The sequence below is a fragment of the Corvus cornix genome, chromosome 1 (genome assembly GCF_000738735.6).
Source record: "Corvus cornix cornix isolate S_Up_H32 chromosome 1, ASM73873v5, whole genome shotgun sequence".
Lineage (NCBI taxonomy): Eukaryota > Metazoa > Chordata > Aves > Passeriformes > Corvidae > Corvus > Corvus cornix.
In genome coordinates, this window is record NC_046332.1 from 113,429,008 (window position 1) to 113,454,477 (window position 25,470).

General features: G+C 48.9%; 1 protein-coding gene across 3 annotated transcripts in view; it reads right to left on the reverse strand.

The window, feature by feature from the left end:
* Positions 1–22,890, reverse strand: part of PDE9A (phosphodiesterase 9A) — a 52,666-nt gene extending 29,776 nt beyond the window's left edge. Inside the window, exons 1-4 of one of the 3 annotated variants that reach the window (XM_039553011.1) lie at positions 22,456–22,890; positions 9,278–9,348; positions 7,369–7,446; positions 6,500–6,543 (exon numbers count right to left, since the gene is read on the reverse strand). In XM_039553011.1, coding sequence (XP_039408945.1) covers positions 6,500–6,543; positions 7,369–7,446; positions 9,278–9,348; positions 22,456–22,524 — 262 coding nt within the window. In that variant the 5' untranslated portion in view covers positions 22,525–22,890. Of the gene's footprint in view, positions 1–1,220; positions 1,346–6,499; positions 6,544–7,368; positions 7,447–9,277; positions 9,349–22,455 lie in introns of those variants that run through there. The other 2 variants (XM_010394627.4, XM_019283077.3) reach the window with 2 other exon arrangements.
* Positions 22,891–25,470: the final 2,580 nt, after the last annotated feature.

A 25,470-nucleotide genomic window follows, 5' to 3' on the forward strand; every position in this document is an offset into this window, starting at 1 on the left:
ATGAGCAACACCAAGCTCATGAACACAAAACTAAACCCAGCTTGCCTTTCAGTTCTATCCTGGAGACAGATTTTTCTGGTGCAAATTCCTAAGGACTGTGCTGCTTTGCACAAACTCCGGGCAAACACAAGATGACAAAGTGCTGTCCCTGCAGAATGAGGTCTGCCCTTCCTGGTTCGTGGGATGGACACAGCAGGGTACAAGTTTCCCAGCCCCTTTTGCCTTGAGAACACAGCTTGGAGAGAGCTGCCACAGGGATCCTGTCAAGATCCCATTGTTCCCTGAGCAGCAGTGGCCACACTGGGAGCCCTCGTGGCAGCAGCTCCCCAGCTCTTGCTGCCAGCTCCGGCTCTCGGGATCTTCTGCTGGCTCAGGAAAGTCAGCCTGATGCAGCCCCAGCCTCTTCCCAAGATAGTCACAGGATTGCAATCACACAGGGAAAAGCAAGCAACCCCTCAAAACAGGTCCCTAGATTTTGAGGGGCAGCACACTTTGGGAAGGAAGAAGTAGGACAGCAATGTTCTCCCATCTTTTAGTGTGTCCACACAGACAGGGGAAGCACAAATCACCTTTGCTGAACCCTGAGCTGCTGTTTTGGGATAGTTCCCTCTTTCCCCCACAGGCTAATGCAAACTGCCCTGTGCTGCAGTCATTCCTGCACTGGGGATATGCTCAAGGAAAGGAAACATTGAGTGCACTCATAAACACTCTGCAGATTACAGAACACCTATTTATACCCTCCACGGAAACACCCCGATGGCATTTCTGCAGATACTTCTTGTCCTTCCCCGGGGGAACACCCTGCCTCACAAGTGCAATCATCCAGGCAAAACACATCAGGCAGAAATAGAGCCCAGCATTTACCATTTATTTCTAAACAATATCTCCTGTACCTGTTGAAAGGATTTGCAATTCCTCAGCTATTAGAGATGTCAGCAATCTTTGTCAAGAGCATTCACTTTGCTGGTCAAAACAATTTGGCTGTTACCGCCTGGATCTCAAAACTGGAGCGAGCATTCTGTGCTCTGAGAGTCTCAGACCTAATTCCCTTTTTTTTTTTTTCCCCCCTTTCTTTTTTCCAACTCCCAGCGGAGTGGCTAGCAGAGGAAACGAAGAGATCAGTTTTTCTCTCAGAGACCCATTTTCCAGTTTTCTCACAAAACCCAAGCGCTGAAACAAAGCAAACACCGCGTCCTATGTAAGAGAGGAGGAAAACTCACCGTGTGCAGCACCTGGGATGGCACTGAGTCCGACAGTGAAAATAAGCAGAGAAACCCGTGTCCTCTCCCTTCGATGCTGCTCAGCCCTCTGACAGTGGCTGGAGCGTGCCAGAGACTGACAAGTTCCCTATAAACACTGTTCCAGTAAAAAAAAAAAACCCAACAATCTTACTTTCACTCCCTCCCCCTGTCAAAACTCACTCGGAGTACTAGGAAATTCTCATCCAGGGAACAGTCAGCTGCAATCTGATGTTTATGGATGTAATAAAGGACTTTCAAAATGAAGATGTATGTTTTTATAACCCTAGGGTGCAGTAAAGATATATGACTAAGAGTGGCAGCTCGTCTCATCTTAAAGAGACAAAGATCCATTTTTCTGCCCTGCTCCTTTCCGAGGGGAAGACCTCTGGTAACCCCTGTTTCTGAAGAAAATTACACACTGCTCTGACATCATTTAGTCTTCCTTGTCCCCTCCTTTGTAGAACAGGAGGGTTAAGGGTGCTTTTGCTCCGTTCATTACCCTCTGCCTTCTTTTTTTTTATACCTCTGGGCAGGGCTGATGCCCCAGGTGCACAGAGACACCTATTCCCTCGGATTGCTTCATTTGTTTTGCTGTGATTCCCTCTGTGAAAAGGAAAGCAACCGTGGCAGCAGCTCTGGGCATGTTGCTGAGGGTCCTGTTGCAGCATCCCAAAAAATCCCTCTTTTTTTCCCCTCACCTCCCACCAGCACCGTGAATGTGCAGTGTTTACAAATGCAGGTGTTCAGCAAGTCAGGTGTTTGCACAACGCTCTGGGGTTTTTACAGCTGACAAATGACAACCAGAACCCCTCCTGCACAGGGTGCTGCAATGGTTAATGCTGAGCAGGGGACAGGCCAGCTCAGGCTTCCCCAGGCTCCCCATGGCTCATTCCCCTGCTCGCTGCGGGCACAGGGACTCTGGCTCTTTGCCCCATGACCTCTGCCAAGCTCAGCAGGGAGCTTGGCCAGGACACCATGGAGAAAGGAGCCATTCTGCCTCGTCCCCAGCAGGTTCTGGGAAGAAAGCAGGTGCGGGGGAATATGGCAGTGGCATTTTATCCTGCGACTCCCGCCGCGGCCAGCTCGGAGGCTGGCAGGGAGAGCTCACCTTCCCTGCCAGACTGGCATCAGGAGCAGGCTGAGCAGCTCAGGTGACCCCGCACTGGCACAGAAGGTTTATTACCCACTGGCAGGTACCCTCTGCCTCGCACCACCCTGCCCAGCAGTGCCTCTTCCTCTACCCTCTTACCCGCTGGGATCACGGCCAGGGAGCCACCACCACCCTCCCACTCTCCCTGGCTCCCCTTGCCACCCTACCAGCCTCAACAGGCTGCAGGCAGGGAGTCAGTGGGGTTGGCTTCCCCCTGTCTTTTCTGCCGTGGCCAAGCAAGGCTGGGAGGGCACGGGCACCTCCCTTTCCTTGCCAGCATCAGGCTGGTGAATTCCTGCCCTGTTTCTCACAAATGCTTCTGCCTCTGGCTCAGGCTTCTGTCTGTGTTTCTCTTTCTGTGGTTTGTTTGGACCTAGGCAGTCAGAGTAATTAAAAAAACCCACAAGCAGCCAGGTGGACAAAAGCCTCGGGAAGGGGTGAGCTTCAAGCCCAAGCCCATGTCCATGAATCTGTCATATCGAGCCCCCAGTTCATGTAACTCCCAGCTCAGGTTAATTTGGGCTGTTGCATGCAAATTCCCCATCAGGTGAGCAATCCTGAGCAGTTGGCCACATCCCCATGCACGCATCCATGTGGGGATGCACCTAAGGAGCAGCAGGTGGGAGGAGGATTTTTCTCTCCCAGTCTCTGCCTTGTCAGTCTTGCCTGAGCTGCAAGCATGAACAAGACTCCAAAAGGAGAAGAAGGAGATGCCAGAATAAGAAGGTTTAGACGCAGCGACAAGCTTCTGTCATTTTACCAATACCAATCTGCACAAGATCTCGGGTATTGAATCATCCAGGGGGAAAAAGCATCTCTGCAGATCTATAGTGCAGCCACTGCTGGGCTTTGCTGCCCTAACTTTGGAGCAGTAGGAAAGTCTCTGTGAATGTTTCCCTGCCCGTTCAGGAGTGCAGTGAGTCACGCTCACTTGACCTCCACAAAAGCGCCTTCCTCTGCACTATCAGAAATGTGACAGACTTCAATTTTATTTCCCAAGAGAATATTGCTACGAGGGTTTGTTCATTAATTTGTCATCTCCATCAAATTGCAGAGTGTCTGAACCCTACTAATTAGAGCCACAACACAATGGCTGGTTTGTGAGTTTTGAGCCAGTTCCACCAGGAGGACACAGACCAGAGCCCTTCTGCTGTCAGGAGACAGAGGATGCTCACTCAAAGGGCTTGGAAATCCAAACAAACAAAAGAGAAAGATTTAGCACTGATATTTTTCAGCTCTACATGGATGGCCAAGAGCCTTCTGCTCCAGGGCCATAGGAGGAGGGACAGAATGTGACCCAGAAGCTCCACAGGCTCAGAACCACTATGGTCAGGCCTCCCCTAACCACAACCCCAACCCTAACTGCACCCTTAAATCCAACCCAAAGCTGAACCCAAACCATAATCCAAACCCTAACCCTAACCCTTCCCTAAACCTAACCTTAACTCTAACCCAAACCTTAACCATCACCCTTCCCTAACCCTAACCATAACCCAAACCATAACCATCACCCTTCCCTAATCCTAACCCTAATCCCAAACCAAACCCTAACCATCACCCTTACCTAACCCTAACCCAAACCCTAACCATAACCATCACCCTTCCCTAACCCTAATCTTAACCCTCACCCTCACTCTAACCCTTGCAGACCGCTGACCACTGACACAGTGGTCACTGCTGCATCCAACACTCTCTGGAATAATAATTCTTTTATTTCCAGCCCTCTCCTGTGACTATGGCTGGGAAATGCAGAACTGTTTCTTAGCAGGACTCCAGGGGGTATCTGTTCTGCTGGACAGAAACCACTGCTTATATTTTTCCTCCTGAAGGATTGCATTTCCCAGTCCCACCTTTTACAGCCTTTGTTCCCTGTGTCATTCTCCTGCAGCTGCCTGGGAGACTGCTGAAAAGAGGTGCATTACCTCCCACCACTGTGAAAATTGGGGTGACCCCCTTTTTGGCATGTATTTGGATGAGTTGCTTTGGGAAGCAGAAGCACGCAGGCAGAGTTGTCTGAGAAGTGAAGACTAGAACAGAGCCGGGCTTTTTTTTCTTTTAATGAAGAGGCACAATTTCCCACTCTGTTTATTCTTCCTACTGTCAGCAAAATGTCAGGAATGCTTAAGATTAATGACAAGCCATGTGAAAGAGAAAAAGATACCAAGGAACATTAGTTCCATCACACTCAGCTCAACTTTATTCCTCTTTCCATAGCAGACTCTTATGTTTTGACAATCTATGGCCAGAATTTTTCTTGCCCTTTTCAGCTCAGATCTTTGGAAATACTTGTTTTATAAAATGCAGGGAGGGAAGAGAGATCTTGCTGACACAGTGAGCTGCTCTCTGCACAAAGCAGAGCCATGTGCTGTCACCTGGGGATGAAAAATGAGGGCCTTGGGAGAGTGTGAAAAGTCATCCATGGTCCTATAAAAATATACGGTTAGCTTCATGTGAGGGGAATAAAAAAAATTCATTAAAAAAAAAAGTAGATTTTCTAGAAAGCCCCTTAATCATCTTCCCAGCTGGTATAATTCAGTGGTGTTCCCTGGTGGAGCCATGGTGGCCCCATTTCTCTGTCATGGGGCAAATGGAGACTGGTTACTCACCCCAGCTGGGACACAGAGCCACGTGCTCCACCCCACCTTCTCTGATGTGATAATGCCAGCAGAGTACTCCCAGACCAGGAGAGTGATGCTGCTGCTGCAGTGTTTGTCACGATAAGGAAATAGTTTGGCAGACAGCTTCTCTCCCTTTGCAGTCACATGTATCCCCTGGCTTTGACTACCTCCTTCTGGCAATCACTGACATGGGACCTGTTTATGGCTTGTTACAAATCTTACTGTGGGTAAGTCCTTCCTCGTGTCCCTGCCCTCTGTGCTCTCTTTGCTCTCTGTTCACCTTTGCTCCCTGCATGCTCAGTCTCCCTTCTGCTGCTGCTGCTGCCTCTCTGTCTTCCCCATACCCTCCTTTCCAGATGTTTTTGCCAATGCAGATGCCCCAGAGAACAGCCTCAGTTCCCTGTGCCTCCCCTTCTAGAAGACGACAGTGCTGTGAGACACTCTGTTTTCTTCCATAATTCAGGACCCTAAGCCAGAAGACGAGGTGGGACCAGCAAAATCTCATCTCTCCCATCCCAACAGACTCAGCTGCTCCTGCACACTACATTTGCCAGCCCCAGGCTTTCTGTCTCACTCCTGTTCTGCCTGTGCACTCTGTGTTTCCAGGACAATCATATCCTCTTGCCCTTTGTCTCATCTATCTTCCCATTTGACTGCTCCAAAGAGTGTCCCCAGCTGATGTCCCCTCTCCTCCTGCAGCCCTGCCACAGCAGCCAGCCTGTCCCTGTGGCTCCAGAGTGCACAGGCTCAGGCTGCCCTGATGTGAGTGGCAGGAGATGCTGCAGCTGCACAGATGAGAGAAACCATGAGCCAGATGCTCGACAGGAATTGCCCCAAGCCAATGTTCTGCTCCAGTGTCTGAGAGCTACCAGCCTGAGCATGATACTGGCAGGCAAAGAGAAGTGGGAGGAGAGGCACTTCATCCCTGCCCGTGGAGTACAACAGTGCTGTGGCTGGGGAATGTGCTCCAGATGTGTTCCTTCACCCAGGCCTTCTTTAATCGTGTCAGGTGAATTTAAATATTTATCACACTTAGAGCTACCATGCCCACAACAAAAAATTATGTTCTCTCCTCAGCCATTTGGAAATAACATGGAGCTCAAATGTTGTGCTCAGCTTTCCAGCAGAGCTTTGCTGAGGAATGGGCAAGTTTAACAAAACACCAGAGGACAGGCTTTCATTTGTCTTGCCTGAAAAAACCCCACTGCTCCATGCAAGACTTTTCCCAGGGCATCAGGAGTGCTGAGTCAGACCAGAGTGAAGCACTGGGAAAGTCCTCTGGTCCTCAGCCATTCGCTGAAATTCATAGAAATTTGGGCACATTTTTTAAGCTTTCCTGCAGAACACTGTGATCAAACACTTCTTGTTCTGCTGCAGCTACAACCATGACACTGACATCGCCGGGCTTTTGAATCATGGCCACATAATTTCCACATGCAAATGTTTGCAAATTCAGCTTTAGTAGATTCAGTTCCAAAGGGTCATTTTACCTGAGAGCTGCTCAGTCACGACAGGTATCACTTTGTATGGAGACCTGGAAGAGTCAGAGAGGGTTGATGTTAGCAACACTCAAAATGCAGTATTTCACATCCCTTTGTACTCCCTGAGAAGTGCAAAGAAGTATCTGAATATGTTCTAAGCTCTCTTGAAGACTGTGGGTTTGAATAAGCAATGGGCACTTTTTCTGAACACACAACCCTCTGATTTACTAGAAACAGAATCATCACGCAGTTCCAACCCCTTGCCATGGTTAGGGACACCTTCTACTATCCCAGGTTGCTTAGAGTCCCATCCAGCCTGGCCTTGAACACTTCCAGGGATGGGGCAGCCACAACATTTTTTTGCTCTGTGTTTTGTGCCATCCTGTGCAGGAGCTCCCTCCCAGCTGCTGGGGCTCCATCACATGGTGTCAATAAGAGCAACGGCAGTGAAAAGTCATCATGAAATATGGGCCAAAACCAGCATGGAAGAGACCTAAACTCATCACAGGTTTTGAGTTTGCTTTTCAAGTAATCTGCTGGTTGTGCCCAGCAGGGGCAGGGGAACAAAGGGAGCAGGGAGCAGGGGAACAAAGGAGCTCAGAGTTTGACAGCACACGGGGAGGGGATGGGAACAGATGTTCTACATTAAACACCTAAAAGCAGTATTTGTTTCCTCAGACAATTACTCCTACTTTAACAACTAAAAATCTTCCAAACCAGCATTAGTGTCACAGGCCAGCATGCGTTCCTTACTGCCATCCCCCTCCCTCTGGAGAGCTGCTCACCTCCCACTGCACACAAAAGACTTCTGCAGGCAAACACCTCCTTCCCCTTGGGCCTGACCCTGCTTTCGAGGAGCAGGTGGCAGCAGGACTTACCTCTCTGTGTTTGCAGGCATCGTGGGATCAATGGACACCATGCAATTGTCTGCTGTCAGAAGGGAGATGGTCGTGTTCCTGAAAAGCAAATTCCAAAGGGGATTACGTGACCTAGAAATGCCAGCTGCAGTTCTGTGCTGCTGCATGTGATGCAGAGCCATCTTCTCTCCTGCAGATGCATCTTTTCTCTTTGCTCCTGGCCTGGCCTAGGAGTGTCTGGCACCTCTGTTACCTCAGAGCAGAAAGGATCAAAGCACAGGACAGGGTCGGCTTGATGCTTCACCCATGTGCAACGTGAAGTGTGATCATTTTTTATGTCAGAGCAGACCTTGCTCCCTGCTAATTCATTTATTCTATTGACTCACTGACTAATAATTTCTGTTAAAAAGCTGTGTTTTGTGATACATTGACTCAGCAGCTACATATTGACTCACACTATACAAATGACTTTTGGTGCTATGAATGTCTTGAAATTATTTAGTTACTCATTTACCAAAACAAACAGAACAAATATCTTGCTGAATATGGTGTCTTTTCATATTTTAAATACTGTGCTAAGGGTGATCTCATAGGCTCAGATGTAAACCTTGGAGGTTTACTTTGGCTCCAGGATCCTGGTTGAAATGCAATTTTCCTTTGAAAATCTTCTGATGAAAATAAAATGCCAAATATGCAGTGAACACCCTGATTGTGAATGATTAAAACTGCTAAACAAAGTTTCCTGGGTGATGGAGTGGAAGTATTTGACATCATAGGGAAACGAGAGTTATGAACCTCTCTAATGTCAAATGGGGGGAAGTAGAACAAACAGCAAAGGGCATTAATTCTGTCCAGCAGCTTATGCAAATTCGATCTTATCTCTCAATCCCCAGAGCTGGAGTCATGCAATAAACCATGATTAAAAGACTGGCTTATTTTTCTCCTGCATTTTTCCTGTATTGTAAAGTTGTGTGTCCAGAGATAAAGACTTTGCCCTATTGCATCCTGCCTGCTCCAGGTCCTTATGCAGACAGCTAATCCCCCCCTTCTAGAGGTGATTAAGGGTCCTAGAGGTGATTAAGGGTCCTAGAGGTGATTAAGGGTTCTAGAGGTGACTTAGGGGCTTCCCTTCCCTTGCTCCACTGCCTGGGGGTGTTGCAGAGGTGGATGGATGGGTGGATAGGTGGATGGATGTTACACCAAGCCATCCTCCACCACACCCCAACCTCTCCCACACGGCCACCCCTGACCCTAGACCCTCTGAACACAGAGATTTCACTGGATACTGCTCTTTAGGTTGGAGGAAACAAATCCTATGTGGATTTTCCCCAAATGGAAAATTACAGCAGGAAGGATACAGAGACTTCACAAGACAACATAAATTAGGAAATACGTGGCCTGGGCAATGGATTTGGGGATGTTTTTGCTCTGTAAAACGGTTCAGCTGGGGGTACTTTGTGTTTGACTATCCCATACCAGGGATTAGATTTTAAAGCATCTAAAAAGAAAGCTTATTACCTAGTGGCAATACTTCTTGTTGGCCCCAATTTTTCCCCTCAAAAACAGGGTCTAAGCATGTGGCTGCATTTCACTCAATATGGGCAAAAACATGGTACTGAGATATAAGTGTAAGGTGTGCACAGCCTGTGTGTACTCAGGGCTGGGCTTCTTCACTTGCTTTTATTTTAGATTATTTCTCATCTTTCTACTCTATTTCACTCTGTTCCTCATGTGCAGCCAACACTGAGGTGGCTCAATTCCCTGCCTCCACACTTTTCCAGCTCTGGATTGCCCCAGTTTCTTCTTCCAGCAGACTGGAACGAGAGACAAGCCTGAATAGCAGCTAAATAAATCATGTGGGGCCTGTCTTTAAATTGTTCCCAAAGAAAAGAACCAAAAGTGAAATGAATGTCACAAATGATAGACCTACCTTGGTAACCCTGTTGCAATGCAGAAAAGGTCCATAATATCTTTGGAATTGCAGTATTTACTGAAGATCACCTTCCAAACAGAACAGCAGCAGAGGGGGAAAAAATGAAGAAAAAGAAAAAGGATGGTTATTTCCCAGGGAGATATGAATCCTGCTCAGGTGTGCTCTGGGCTAATTTTAAGGCACAGTCTGTGATTTCAATTATCTGATTTGATTTGTGAGCTGGAGTATTTCTCTACTCCAGTGTAATACCTGTGTCTTTGTTGATAAAGCAAGCAAGCTCTGGAGACCTAAGTGCAGTTCAGAAGTGGAGCAATAACATGTGTGAACTGAGAGCACAGGGTTTCTCAAAATGCAGTGTTGCTGCAGGATGATAACAACTGTAAATTTAAGGAGGTAAGAGCCTGGATATGGGAAGAAAACTGCCTGGATTTGTGTAGGTCCTTGGATGGTATAAAAGAGCACTGATTTTTGGACTATACCTGCTTACACTAGGTTCATTCTGATTGACTGTCAGCTGCTCCTGCTGTTAGGTCAGAGGCCAGACGTGGAATTGCAAAATTTGCCACTGTTACCTTGCCATCTCCCCAAACATCTCTTTATCCCCCCCACTCTTCCACACACACCAGGCAGCCCCAATGCAGAGGAGACTGAGCAGCACATCTAGGAGCACAACATCCCCCTGATCCCATTTCTGCTATTCCTGTGCCTTCAGTGACACAATTTTCCCCAATACTCCTGTGTCCATCAGGACTTGCAGGTGATGGTCCTCCCAGTTTGGGAATCTCTTCTTCAGTTAGAAAACATTTTGATAATACCATTACAGTACTTCTCATCGGTCTCACTTCTCCCCTGTGCAATATTTAAGCTCTGTAATCTGAAGCTTGTTTATGTTAAATTATTTGCCCTGTATCTTATCACAGGTGAGTGGCAGGCCATAAACAGAACCCAGGAGTCCTAATTTGGTATCTTGTTGGATTCAGAGACAGCATACTGCTTCTGAGAGAAAAACACTCAAGAATTCAACATCACTCTAAATGAGGAGGCTCCCATTTCAATAAATGTGTGTTTATAGGGTATCTGTGCTCCACTGAACCAGGTCCCTGAGGTTGCTTCCAACCCAAACCCATGTCTCCTCTGTTGGGTGCGTGTTGCACTATCAAATCTTCCAGTGCTCCAAATCAAAAGTCTTGTTCCTAGTGGACTTACTGGGGAAAAAGTAGCCATTGAAAAGTATCTCCACTGCCAGTGTGGGTGGAGTAAAAGGAAAGTGTAGACATGAGAATAAAGGATTGGGTTTGAATGCTACTGCCAGTGTTATCTCCCTTTTCTCAGAGTAACTCTGAGTTCCTTTGAGTGACCGTGGTGGAGGCTTTGAACCTGCCATGCAAATAAAGTGCCTCATTGCAGGTATGGCTCTCCTTCTCAAAGGCAGGAATAGCAAAAAGCAGCAGGGATGGTTTGTCCAGAGGCTGCTGGTGTTGATGGGATGGCTGCAGGCTGCAGGGCCTTGCAGTGGGGGAGCAGAGGTGTTGAGAGAGGCAGCTTCCCTTCTCAGTGCTGCAGCTCTCTCCTCTCACATCCCACCAGAAAGAGTCACAGAGCCTCCAGGTTCAGGATGCAGCAGCTCAAAGGCACTTGTGGAGACTGACCTAATGGCAAAACTCAGGAGGAACGAGAAACTCGTATTTTGCAGATGAACAGGGACATCAAGGTCAAAATTCTCTTCTCCTTGCGAGTGTCAGAAATGCAATTTTTCGCCCTCCACAACCACCCCATACTGTCAGACACAGTTCCTGTTGCCACCATCATGGGTGTGAGGGGGGTACATGTCCCCAGAGCAGCCTCGAGGCTGGTGACCCAGGAAATAAGGAATGTGCCAGCCGGGATGACTGCTGCGAGGGGGCTGGTGAGGTGAGGACCACGCTGGAAAAATAACATGTCACCATCTAATTAATGACTCCTCTGAAACGTGTAGGTGCCAGGAGGTCATTAAGCCTGCAGCCTCACTTTGTCAGCCCTGACTTTCAAGTGCTTTGATTCCTAAACTGTCCCAGCATTGGTGTGACACGGCTCCCCTGCGCCTCCTCCTCGGTGCCTTTCAGGCTCCAGGGGAAATCCCTCACCTGGAGGTGCCACACGGTGCCAGCCAGACCTCTGCCACTGGAAATGGGGAAGCCATGGAAGGTCCCAGGGGATGCTCTGCTGCTAACGCCTGCTCAGAGGTCAGGGCAGGGAGAGACTGAAGTACCAGGATAGTCTGGACAGCACAGCAAGCCCTGGCCAGGCTGGTTTGCTCTGGAGGTGCATGGGCACCTCAGCAAAGCTCCAACCTTCAGTTTTCACCGGTGGTGAGGAGCCTTCTTACTCTTGAGCAAAGCATCAGGGGTTTTGTGGCAAAGGAGAGGACGATAGTGGTCACTTCAAGAGGTGGGTGCGACCCACACCTACACTCACACATCTGTTTTTGCCCCAGATGAAATTACTCCAGGCAATATCTTCATAAAACTTGCAGGCACTTGATTGCTGAGGCAGGTGGTAACTGCTGCTGGGGAAATGGGTGTGTTTTAAAAGTCTCTGTTGCCCAGTGATTGACCCTTGGTTATTAAAGCACAGAAGCAATCAAAGCAATAAAAAATAGCCAATGGAGTTCAGAGAGGGCTGAAATCTTGCTCCCAGCAGAACCCAGCATCCTGACAGAATGATAGCTGCTAAAATTGGCTGGCAGAGCATTGGAGAGTACAACAACTGGTACATGCAGGAGCTGGGCAGATGATGTTAATTGTGGCTGAACAGAGGGTGAAGGCTTGTGATGTGCCAGGAGTGCTATTTCAGGTATTGAGGTTTCTTATTCTGGAAATCAATTATTATTGACCAGGACAGACAAGAGAGGACAAGATAAAAAAGGTTATTAATGAACATTAAAGGTAAGAAAGTTGGCCTGACTCACAGAGAGCAGTAGGAGCTTTCAACGCACTGAGGCTGAATTTTAATGTTTCCTTTTACTCCATGCAGTAGTGAAAGAGTGGGAAGTGAAACAAAGGCTGTGATACTAGACCATGAGCTATCTCTATACATGCCTCTTAGTTTTCCATACTTGGCATTTTTACTTAGGTTTGCTAAAACTGGGTTTGTGAATCACCCACTGCAGCTTCGTACTCATCTCAGGATGCTTGTCCTCAGCTGGTTGTTTGGTTTTTTTTTTAATCAAAAAGCACATGCTAATAAAGTTTCCTTCTATTGCAGCCTGCTGAGCTTTTCTGAGCATCTCCCTTCTGCTCTAAAACACAGCAGCCAGCCTCAGATATTCCGTAGCAATGTGCAATTTTTCCTGTTCTTGTCCACAGGTTTGTGTTCCCAGCTAAGTCGATGCCAGTTGTGCTGGTGGAACACAACTGGAATGTGTTTTAGGGGATGGGAGGACAGCACTGAGTACTATTGATGGCTCCAGCACAGTATAGGAATCCTATTTGCCCAGAGTCCATTATCACTGGGGGGGCATCAGCAGCAGGAAGGCAATGTGGGGACACTTGGCTGGTGGCCACACTTGGGCCATGTGGGGCACGTGGGTTCTCCCGTGACCTGCAGAGGTTGACCTGCACCTTTGAGCACAGGCAGCCCTGCTGGCACTGGCTGCAGGACAGAACATCTCACCCAGCCCTGTGCAGATGTCCCTGCTTGGGCTGGTGTCCCAAAGCCTTTGCTGCTCAGCCTGGCTCCCCATGATCATACATTTCTGGCACTGTCTGTGGGTCTGATCCACAAATTTCATCTCCCTTCAGGTCTGTCTCAGCTGTCTCTGACCCATAGTCACCTTGCTTAGGTCCCTGTGGGTGAGAAGCCACTGCTGAGATGTGTCTCCCAGCACTTCATCCCCTGCATTGATGCCTGGTGCTGGAACATCTCCCTGCTTAGGAGAAGATTGAGACCTTGCATAACAGAGGCCAAAGTCAGGAGACCACGGCATTTCATACAACTGGGGCTGTGGGCTAAGGTCATGCATGTATAGGGCTTCCTGTAATGAAATTCCAGGTTTCCTCGTAATAAACATCAAAAAAGTGCACAGTCATGCAAGTCAGCCCAAAAAATCCTGGGAGGAACCTCCAGGGGTGAAGAAAGAGAGGATACAGGGACTCTGATATTGTGTGGTGGCACGAAAGCCTCCTGCACGACCAGTCAATACAAGACACAGAGTTGTCAGTGTCATTTCTGAAAGCAGAGCCCAAACCATGTCTGAGCAGAGTCACAGCAGTTACAAACCATGAGGGAAAGGGAAAGAGAGGCCTCTGCTTCAGCTCGCAGATTGATGTCTAAATGCCATGAAGAAAATGGCCCTTGGATTTGTGCCAGGAGGAAAAGGCTGTATTCCTGAAAAGTCATGCAGCATCTGCAAACAGGATTTTTTCCCCTGAGAGTTAACATGATTTCATATTTCTGTCCTTGCTGTTGTTATCAAAACCTCTGAGACAGAGGGTGGCCCATCCCTGGGAACATTCAAGGCCAGGCTGGATGGGTCTCTGAGGAACCTGATGAATTTGAAAATTACCCTGCTCATTGCAGGGGGTTGAACTAAACCCTTAAAGATCCCTTCCAACCCAATTCTGTGATTTTACCACTTGTAGAAAAAAAAAAAAAGACAGGAAAAGCAGCCTTCTCTGAATGTTTAACTTGTTTGTGTCAAGGAGTTTCCATCAAACCAAGGAGCAGCCATCCAATTTAGGTGGGGAATGTTCTCTCTGCCTTGGAAAGCAATGTGACGTAAATGGGGGAAAAGCAGAATGAATAATAACTGAGGCTTTTTGGAGTGGAAATAACATTTTGATGAGGCATGCAGGGACTGCAAAGTAGGACAGCACGGCTCGATGGGGATGCCTGGTTCCTGACCTGGCCCTCACTTCTGTGGCACTGATTTCTTTCCTGGAAACAGTTCTGCATGTTTTTGAAACATTTTCTTCTGAAATAAGGAGCCATTGTCTCTTAATCCACAGCATCCACCTCTGGTCCAGGAACAAGGATTTAAAAACCCCTCTCAGGAAGAGCAGGGATTAAGAGCCCTGGTGCTCTGGGCTGGCTTTCCTACTTGGAGAGGAGAGATTAAGGACTGTGATGGAGATTTTGCTAAAGGACCACTGTGCACAGACTCTGCAGCCTACCAGTTTACAACTAATCATATTATATTTTGCTTTCAGATAAGATGGGTAAAAACACAGCTTACAAATCCAATTTCTGTTCTATATTTGATCCTCAGAACAGCTAATCCCCTCTGTAAACAGCAAACCTTGGTCAGAACATTACCGTGTTCTGATCTTCTGTCTACAACTGGGTTTTCTTCCAAGAATTTAACTTCTATTTGATTATTTTTATTTTACCCAAGTAAAATTCCTAAATAAATAATGCAAAAATATTTTTGAAGCCAGTGGATCCCCAGTTTCCAGTTCTACTTCTTTTTTTTCTGGTTTCAACCTGCTGTCTTCAATACTTTAGCACTTGGTCATGTCTTTCATTCAGCTCAGTGAGCAATGTTCAAAGTCAAGGCTGAAACTGCAGAGTTTAAACAACCTAAATTACAATCTTTCACTAATGAGATTGGGGGATAGTGTGTCAGAAAGGATTCTAGTAAAACTCAGTTATGTATCTTGCATGGCCTGTGAAAATTGCTGCTCCTTCTGCAAGAGCAGCTTTCACAGTGGATTTCTGAACTATTAAGGCAGAAGGTTGATGTGAAATTTTTCACTGTGATTTTCCCTGTCTCTCCAGTGGTCTTTGTTGTCCATACAAAAATGAAGGAGGATCCAGAAGTTTTAGGTATCCTCTGTAGGAATCACTGGAAGGAATTCGTATTTCTAGGTGTGTAAGCAAATAGGTCTTCCTCAAAAAATATCAATAAATGACCTCTCTGTCATAGTCCCCAATATCCAAAAGAAGCTTTACCTAAAATCCCATATTTCAAAACATTCCAGCTTTCTCTTTCTTTGAACTCAGATACAAACATAGCATCAGCCCAACTATACCCAAACTCTCCATTTCCTTTTTTATTTCTTGCACTAATTAACAGCTGATATTCAGAAAACCACTCATTTATCTGAGCCTCAAATGTTAGGCAGCATTAAAAATAGTCTGCCAGAGTTGCCATCTGTTTGATGCAGTGGGAGCTTCTCTAAGAGAAGACCAGAAAACGAGTGCATGTGTGCTTGTCCATGTGTGGGGAAGAAAACACGAGAGCCCTCAGCTGAAGGTCTGAGCAAAAATGAAAACTCCCCCGAGCTCTTCAAACAGCACCTCTGTTAGAGGATGAGGAACGTGGCAGATACTTTATCCCAAAAGCCAGAGCTCTGTAATCCTGCTGATTCACATTCAGCTTTGGGCAGGGACGTGGCTCGACAATGCTCATTTCAACACGAAATGGACATGTGGGGCTTGTCTGATGTAATTTAACCATCCACAGGCTCAGCGTCTCTCGGGTGCCTCTCTGCCAGCTGCCCTCTGTCACCAGCAGGAAAGGAGGACAATCCAAATTAACCCACATGTCTCCAAAACCCACCTTGGGATGGGATGAATCATCCCCTGGAGATGCCACCCGCCTCCCCAGTGACTACAGGACTCTCCTGGAGCAGTCATCACTCACTTCGGGATGTCTGTGAACGGGGTGAATCCCGTTCGCTTCCTAATCATATTCAGTGCCCTAAATTAAGAAACAGGAGCTGCCAGACAGAGCTGATGTACCAGGATCCCGAGGCATGTGGCATGTGGTAAGTCGCAATTCCCACCCCTGTAACATCCCTGAAAAGAGAGCTGTGGGAAAAGAGATTTTCCTCTTTTTAGGAAAGAAAAACGTCTACAATGCACTCATAGATGTGTGAGCAGTCCTGGAGATTGTCTACTGAGAGGGGCAGCATGGCAGAGGTTGGCTCTTGCACTATGAGCAAAGAAGGATCTCAGTCATTTTTAGAGTCATTGGGGCTCGCAGAAAAAGGGACATTACATTCAAGAGAGACTCATGCAACCTACTGACTATACCAAAGGACATATTGCAGATACTCCATCTGTCAGTACTAATTATTAATGGCAGAACACAACCAGGAACCAGCAAGGCTGATTGTGAGGGGCCAGGCAGAAAGTTTCCTATCTTCTGCAGCAGAAATAAAAACATTTCATATAAGTATTTCAACCTTTGACAAATAACACAAATGTCTCTATTCTGGCTTTTCTTAACACAAGAAGGGCACACAATTGCTGCTAATGGAGTACTAAGTGCAATTAACCCTGCAGCACACAAATGCATGAGGCTTGAAATGTTTTGTAAATTGGAAAATAGGGATGCTTTAGCACCAAATGTTCTCAGTAGTTGTGAGTGAAGCTGCTTGTTCCAAAACTGCTCACACGATTAAAGTCTGACATTGGAACTGGCTTAGTAATAGAGGACTGTTAGAGGGAAAATGTTAATTAATGGAGTGAGGAAAAGCAGGTTTGGGGAGAGACCAGCAAAAGGCTGACTTGAATCTGTATAGGAAAGTTCCCAAGGAAGGTTCTAGAAACAGAATGATTTTGCCTTGTTTGTGCTGACCCAGAAGAGTTGTATATGAGGAGAATAAGCTACATTTGGCTGGTCTGAACCCGTAGGTAACACCAGAGTTACCTATGAGGAAAGTGTTAGACTGAGAGTGTTAAAGTTACACCGCGTCTGGACTAGTGAGAACATCAACTGTAACAAATATAATAGACCGAGTGTGACTTCACAAAGATAAACAGCAGTAATCGAGCCTTGCTGGGTGATGGGTGTGGAAGAGTTTTGTGCTGGAATTACAGAGCTGTGCTGGGATTATGGTTTGGTCCCCTAAACGCTCCGAGGAGCCCCCACTGGGAAGGAAGGAGAAGGGAGCTTAGGGGAGAGAGAGGCCCATGTGTGACATTATCTTTCACTTTTTTAAAAGTGTGGTTTGAAGCCATTTTTACTTCTTAAAATGTTTACGAGCTGGAATGTGACAGAGTCCAAGGAACCTGCTGTTCATTTCGTGCCGCTTTACAAGAACAAGCAGCCACCTCGAGTTTACCAGGGCCAGCTGGAGTGAGAAAGCCAAGGTTAGCCAAGACCACTGGCCAGACTCAGGCTGTGCCACTTTGTACCCTCCCACACCCACAGAGATCTGCCAGCACTAAGAAAAAGTCCTTGATCCCACAAAAACATTCCTATGCCTCACCGTGCTAAAGCAGGATGTGTCACAGAGCAGCCCTCAGAGGTGTCCATGTCCTGACTGCCACGAACACCCACCCTGTGCACCCCTTTGGTGTTCAGCAGCTGAAAGGGTGTTCCCCTAAATCCTCAGTCCAAACAGACACAGGATGGGGTCCACAGGCTTGCCTTGCTGTGCTGAAAGAGTCATCGGGATGCAAAAATCCTTCATCGCCTTGAAGGGATCATCACACCATTATTTTTTCTGCTGTGTTTTGTTTTTCATCTGAATCCAGTTTTGCAGGTTAAAAATAGCCTGGTGAGCCTTGGAAAAATCTGTTGGCTTTGCTAGAATCTGGGCATTTCTACCACAGATGCTGCTGCTCTAGTTGAAAAGAAAACTCACATGACAGAAGCGATTCCTGCACGCTGATGTTTCGGTGCAACAACCACGGCACCAGAGCTCAGTCTGAGCCTTGTCCTGTTTGTTGGGGACCTCGGGCCAAGAGGAGCAGTGGCTGTGGATGGCTCAGAGTCCTGCAACACAGGTCAGGTCAGTAGACACCCAGAAAGCTTGAACTCTATGCATTTCTTTGAGGCAAAAAAAAAAAAAAAAGGGCAAATTTTCTGTTTAACATCCAGAATGACTCAGTACACCAGCAAAATGACTCCAAAATTCTTTACTTGCTTTCTGAAGAGGAGGAAAATACCACTGAGTGATTTCATAGAATCCTTGACAAAGGCAACAGTCCTTTTTTTCCAGTTACTTCAGGCTCTGTAGCCCTCTGATTTTCCATATTTGTTACAAATACGATGTTGATTAAGACACTGGAAACACAAATCCTCTTGAAATCAGCATTTTTCTCAGAGGAACTCCTTAAAACTCTGCAAGGAAAGCCACTACCCTCTGACATTTGAAAAGGAGAGCTGTGAAGCCACCCAGCTGGGAATAAGGCCACTGGCTGGTTCCGCTCTGCTACCATTTAAATCTCAAAGGTCAAAAGAAAATGTTCCCAGTAGTTTCTCCATGGAAAAAAAGATTGGGCATGAGCTGGGGAACGTTTTTTCTTTTCCTGGTGGATTTTTAATTCAAAACAGACTCAATAGGAATTTTTCTTCAAAACACAGCCAAAGGGTTAATAACAGCGTGAAGGAAAATAAGACTCCAGATCTGGCTTGAGTTTGGCCTCTCCCCACTGATGTTGGGGGTTTGGGTGCTTGACCCCATCTAGTGGCACTCCAGGAATCAGGAGAAATCCCAGTCCGTGGTGGTTTGTGGAGATCACCTTATCCTACATGGAATACAGCCACGGCTTCCCCTTGTCCTGCCATCCTCTCCTGTGGCTGGCAGCAGAGCAGGCTGTGGCAGGGCTGGCACATGGATGTGTTTCCCTTCCCTGCTGTGCTCAGCCCCAGGTGCTCGTGAGAAGTGCAGAGGGAGGTGTGTGTCCAGGCAAGCAGGTAATGCACTGCTGGCTGAGAAGGTCCTTTAGAAATAAATAAACCAAGCAGCACTTCTTTCCCCCAGGTGTGCATCCCTTTGTGAGGGTGCTGGATAGCAAGAGCGTGACACTGGAATTTCATTTTTCACTCAGCTCCCAGAACAAGTGACCTCTTTGAAGCTGGTTTGTGCAGAGCCCTGGATCTGGAGTGTGGCTGTAATCCCACAAAGCCTTTTATCTTCCCCTCCCACAGCCCCTGCATGACCATACCTCTGCCAGCTTGGGGGTACCACTGGTGGAGTCTGCTGGGCTGGGGGGCCCACCTCAGGTCCCTCCCAATGCTGCCCCAGCATGGAGAGGTGTTCAGTCAACTCTGCCCACTGGAGGAGAGCCCAGCCCTGTGGTCAGCTTTGGTGAAGACAATTTTGTGCCTGGCTGTGGCTCTGGAAGGTCAGTTTACCTCAGTCCCCTCTTCTCCAGGCTGAACAGACCGAGTGACCTCAGCTGCTCCTCACACAGCTTCCCCTCCAGATCCTTCATCATCTCCATTGCCCTCCTTTGGAAGCTTTGTAATAGTTTAATGTCTTTCTTATCTTGTGGCACCCAAAACTGCCTCCAGGACTTGAGGTGAGGCCACCTCAGCCCAGAGCAGAGCAGGACAATCCCCTCCCTTGCCCAGCTGGCCATGCTGTGCCTGATGCCCATCAGACATGGATGTTCCTCCTGGCTGCCAGGGCACTGCTGGCTCATATTCAACTTGCCATAGACCAGGACCCCCAGGTCCCTTTCTTGGGCACTGTTCTCCAGCATCTCATTCCCCAGTCTATACACACAGCCAGGATTGCCCCATCCCAGGTGCAGAATCCTTTATTTTCTCTTTTTTGAACTTCACACAGGTGGTGATTGCCCAGCCCTCAGATTTGTGAAAGTCTCTCTGCAGGGCCTTTCTGCCCTCGAGGGAGTCCACAGCTCCTCCCAGTTTAGTGTCATTGGCAAACTTACTTTGTATTCATTAGAGTACTGTGTCCAGGTTGTTAATGAGGGTGTGGAAGAGCACAGGAGCCCTCCAGAACCCCACCGGTGACGGGACACCAGCCTGATGTCACCCCATGCACTACAACCCTTTGTGCCTGACCTGTGAGCCAGTTGCTCATCCATCACTCCACGGTTATCCAGCTATGGGCTGGACATTTTGTCCAGAAGGATATTGTGAGACACAGATATGGACCTCAGCCCTTCCTCTGGGACGTGCTGGCACCGGCGTGGTCCCGCTTTCAACCCGGGCTGATGGTGCCTCCTTTATTTTTATAACTCCTGGGAAGGATTTCAAAGCCAGCCAACTCCTCTTTCGTAACCACCACGTCCCTCTGCCCTCCCTGCTGTGCCCCTCTGGACCTGCCAACACACAAACCTACTTAGTTTAATTCCACTCTCCTGCTGCAGAGCACTTTCCAGTGCTCATCTGAAGGGCGCAGGGTCCCAGGGGAGGCGGCGTGCGGCTCCCTGGGCCAGGTTTGTCCCTTCCTTTACCCTGGCGCAGAGGTGAAGCAACTTCTCCCAAAGTCAACAGCACACCCTGTGGCTGCACCGGTGGAAATTCAGGATGAGGCCATGGAAACAAAAAAATTGCCTCTGAACAGTTGCCACCACAAGGAGTGCTGGAATGGGATGCCCAGTCCCATTGCATGCTGCCCAGCAGGGCCAGTCCGAGTTGGAGCTGAGCCCTTTCAAACTCAACAAGTGCTGCTATAATGAAGCTCGTACCTCATTACTGGCTGACAAGAAGCTTAGCATTGATTTAATGAGTTCCCTTTAGAAGCCTCCAATGCCGCATTCCTTGGAAGATTAAGGGATGTTGCTTTTTTTTTTCCCTCTCCCTTCTGCTTCTTTCCAATGATTTTACTGAGAAGGCAGGAGAATCTGAGATATGCCCTGCTTACCGCTGGGTGAACCCCATTTACACGGCATTTTTATTTCAAGAATCCTTCCAAACATTACACAGGCGGAATTTTACATCTGACAAAGGAAGCAGATAACTTTTATCGAGCTTAAACCCCCTTAATGCTGCCTGAGTTCGCATTTTCTTGCTCATGTGACTGTGCCTCTCCTGTGCCTTTAGTGTTAAAAGTACTCTCCAGAGGCTGTTTGGAGAAATGCTGTATTTTTTTTTTTAATCCAGCATAGATGACAGACACTGTGCATTACCGACATCTATGGAAACACTCACACCCTTTCGAAATGCCAAAACATTCTTGTACTGAACTGTACTGGTACCAGGGGCTCCGTACAATCCATGCTTCGGGGGGCCACCAGGCAACCAATTTATTAAACCCTGGCAAAAGAGAATCGGTGCCCTCAGCTCAGCAGAGCCGGCACGGACGATCTCACGGCAGCAGAGGGACCATCATCACCACTAAGCTACGTCTAAGATGGATCAAGAGGAGCAGCCTTCTCTGGGGAATCCGGCACAGATCTGGGTTCTCCAAGGTCTTGTTCCCGAGGACACACAAGGTCTTGTTGCCGTGGGTCTCCAGGGCAGTGGTGGAGGGGATTGGAGGCGTGTGTGGTGGGATGGGACCGTGAGTATCAGCTCTCCATCTACCTTGCCTCTGCGGTCGCTCACACAGCAGAGGGGAGGGAAGGGGCAGGGTATCTTTGCTGTTTCTTTACAAAGAAGAAACAAAAGGCGAGGCTGGGTGAAAAGCAAATTTAGAGCAGCAAGACGAGAGAGATGTGAATTTTGCAAATCAGAGTTTACTTGCTCTGGAGCCTCGCAGCAGCTCTCTGTTACAGAAAAGGCACTTGGTTTGCGGCCAAAGAACTGCTGACAAAGAGAAGGGGAAAAAAGACTTGCAGAAACGCGTCGGCATTGCTTCTGTTTAAAAGCAGTGGGCTGTCAGCTCGACAGCGTGCGACCTCTCCCTTTTAGCCAGGACACGTCTGTCCCGCAGCTCTCCCTGCGCTATGAACCGTGCTTAACCAAACAAGGCAGGCGAATGGCAGTGAAAGTTTTAATTATCGGCGTTTACGAGCAACTTTGGCAGAGGCGGCGGGGACCCCGCAGCCGCCGGCGATGCAGCGGCATCGCACAAAGAGCCGGGCACCTGCCTGACCTTCAGCTGGGCCGGAGGGAGATGCCCACGGCCAGAACCCTCCGGCAGGCACTGTCCAGGGAGCTCGGCACGCTGAGCTTCCCTGCTCCCACGGCCTGGGGGGGAAACCTCGCCACAGGCTAAACTTTGTAAACACGGCGCGACGCCGCTCGGGGAGTGGAAGCCAACACGGCTGCGAAACCGAGGATCCCCGCGCCGGCAGGGAGAGCTGGCAGCGAGTTAGTGCTGGCAGCGCCCAGCCCTCCCCTCTGCCAGCCTCCCCTTCCCCTTTCAATAAACATCCGTGTACAAAGCAGAAGGCACGCGGGATCCCCCCCCTTTCCCCTCAAAAAGGGTTTGGAGCCCGCTGGGTGCGCGTCTGCCTCGCGGTGCGGGATCGGTCGCGCAGCAAACACCGCCCGCAGCCGCCGCCGCGTCCGGAGACGCCACTTGGTGAAAAAACAGCGAAAGTACCTTTTGAATTCTTCCATCAATATCCAAATAAATACATTTGGGCCGGTAAGTCGAGGAGGCAGATCCCATCTTGCTACAGCTGGGCTCTCACCGGACTTGTTTTCAGTGTCAAACAGAGCAGAAAATCAGGTTTATCCTACCCAGCCGAGCCACCGCTGCCTGACAGTTTGGTGTCCCCGCTCTTCTGTATCCCACTGTACTCTCATTCTGGGAAGGTCCCTCCTCTAACGTGCATGCATTTTGCTGTGCCTCTGTCTCTGCCACCTCCTTTTAGTTCTGCTTCCCTCCAAATCCAGCTGCTTCGGACAGGGAAAGACACAGGCTCCAGATGCTGCCTGCAAGCCCCCTCTCCATTCCCATAGCAACAACCCCTCTTGGCTTTAAGGCTGAGAGCTGCTGGGAATCCGCACTGGGGCTCTGACCCTGAGACTGACCAGCTCCTGTTATGCACAAGATCAAGTGGCATTTATCCCTCGGGGGGGGGGCTGTGGAGGAGGAAAAACCTCCTTCATCGGGGTGGCGAGAGATGTCATTTGATTTTACGCTGAAATACGACCGTAATTATTAATTAGTGCCTCTCCTGGTGAGCTGCTTGCACAGTGCAAGCGATGTGACAGGCTCCCGTCTGGGAGTGCCCTGTGCTGGAAGTGTCCTTTCAGACACCCACTGCCAGCCGGGGCTTGGACCGTCTCAATCCAAACTCAGCAGCTCAATTCCCACATCCCTCCCGTTATCATTACAAGGACAGAAGGAAAAAAGCAGCAGCTTTTTCCCCCCTGTAAGCTCCAGAAGCACGAAGAAAGCATAGAGCCCATGCTCTCGCCCACCGCCATCCGTGCCACCCCCGGAGTGAAGGAATTTGTTATTTAGGGGAACGTGAAGTCTCCTGGCAAAGGCGTCTCCCGTGAGGAGAGCAGGAGGGAGCGAAGCCCCGGCGGTGTGTTCGGGGAGCAGATGCCGAATGCCATCTGCCGTGCCTGGGCTGGGCTGCGCTGCAGCGCCCGGGGAGCCGGAGCGGCGGCGGGCGAGGCTCGGCCACGGCGGGGACGGACCTGGAGCCAGCGGAGAGGCGGCTGCTCCATGGGCTGCGAGCCGGGACAGCCGGGACACAGCCCGTCCTGCCAGCTTTAACTCTCTGGATTTTCTGCGGCTTTTCACGGAGGGGCTGCAAAAGCATTTCCTGGCCTCTTCTGTGCTGCAGGCTGGGGGAGCAGGGTATGGGGCAGGGGGTCAGGGCTGCTCACCCTGCCCACCCCAAGCCCTCGCTGCAGCCAGAGCGAGACACAGCTGACCCCAGCAGAGGCCAAGGGGCTTGGCTGTGGCTTGTCCTTGCCTGTGGTTTGTCCTTGGCTGTTGTTTGTCCCTGGCTGCCCCTGCAAATGCAGACAGGGCTCTGCTGCTCTCCAAAGGGGATTTCTAGGGGCCGGAGGGCTGAGTGGATCCCGGAGCCGCCTGCGAGTCTGAGCCAGGCTGACCTTTCAGGCTGAAGATGGTGGTACTTGTAAAGTTCCCAGAGCCAGCAGCAAGGTGGTTCTTTTGGGAAGTGCAAGCCTTTGCTTCACATCCTTCCTCTGCTGGCTTGGAGCGGGCACTGGAAGCCTTTCAGGAGAGAGCCCTTGCCACTGCAGGGGTATCCAGGGGCTATCCTGTTGGGCTGTCCCCTCGGCTGTGCTACAGCCTATCCCATACCCCACTACCCACTCCACTGTCCTCTAGGCTGTATGGCAGTCTGTCTCACAGACTATGCCCTGAACTATCCCGGAGGCTAACCCCTTAGATTATTCCCCATGGCTATTCTGAGGTGGGCACAGCTTCTCCCACTTCAACAGCCCTTCCACACCAAGCCCACTGCTTCTGCACATCAGGCAGGACCTCTGTGACCCAGCATCCCATACCCTGCTCTGCTAAGCACTACCTTAATCGTGTTTTACCGTGATTCAGTCCTGAGTGACCTGATTGATGCAGCAGGTTCCTGAGGAGGATGGCTATGATGACAAAAATGCAGCCATTTGGAAAGAGACAACAAGAGCACTCACTCTGGGGGATGCACATGGGGCATTTGGGATTGTGGAGGAGGAGACTGGGCTCTCCCACTGTGATCACCCACTCCAGGAGTGGTCAGACAAGGTCACTGGTACATTGCAGGATTTGGTCACACCTCACTGAGACATCTAATGATCAGTCTCACACTGGTGAGCATCTACTTCTTGATTTTTTTTTGTTTTTAAAAGCAATCAGCTTCCTCAGCCAGCAAAAAGACAATCTTTGAAATCCAGGTGATCATTCTAGTCCTGCCTCTCCACCATCCTTGTCCTATCTACTCTCCCTGTGTATTTAAAATTGTGTTTTTTAAGCTCCAGCACACATCCCACTCTCCCTAATTACGTTAATACTTCTTGGAAAAACTGCTTTGCTATAAAGCTGCTGATATTGCTCTTTTCAAGAACTTTTCATGTAGAAGTGAATCTTCAAAAGCTGAGTACTCAGAAATAATGACAAAAGCCCGATGCAATCGAAGGCACAGTTCAAGCCCATGCCTGGAAGGAGACAAAAGATAACATTCATCAAAGAGGATGTGCAGCTCCAGCAGATCACTGCCTGTCTTGAGTTGGTTTGACCTTCCTGAGTCTCCTTATTTCAGCACACACTGGGCAAAGTGGGGCAAAAATTATTGGGAAGTGTTATCCTATCTCATCAAATCCTTCAAACCCAAGACCAAATCCAAGCAGTACAGTGCCAGACAATGATTTTCCATCATTTGCCTTAGAGGAATGTTTTGCCCAGCTCAGGGCAGCACCAGGCTCTTGTCCCCCTGACCACATGTGGCACGTCAGGTGTTTCACAGCTCTGCTTTGCCTTCCCTCAGTTGTTTACTGAGGCCCACACTCTTCACTCTGTACATTCAAACCCTGGAATGTGCCTTTTGGAGAGCTGCAGGGCTCGAGCCTTGGGCCCATGGATCTGGCAGTGCCCCAGACAGATGTCACTTACCCCGGGGGTGCTCCCAAGGAGTGA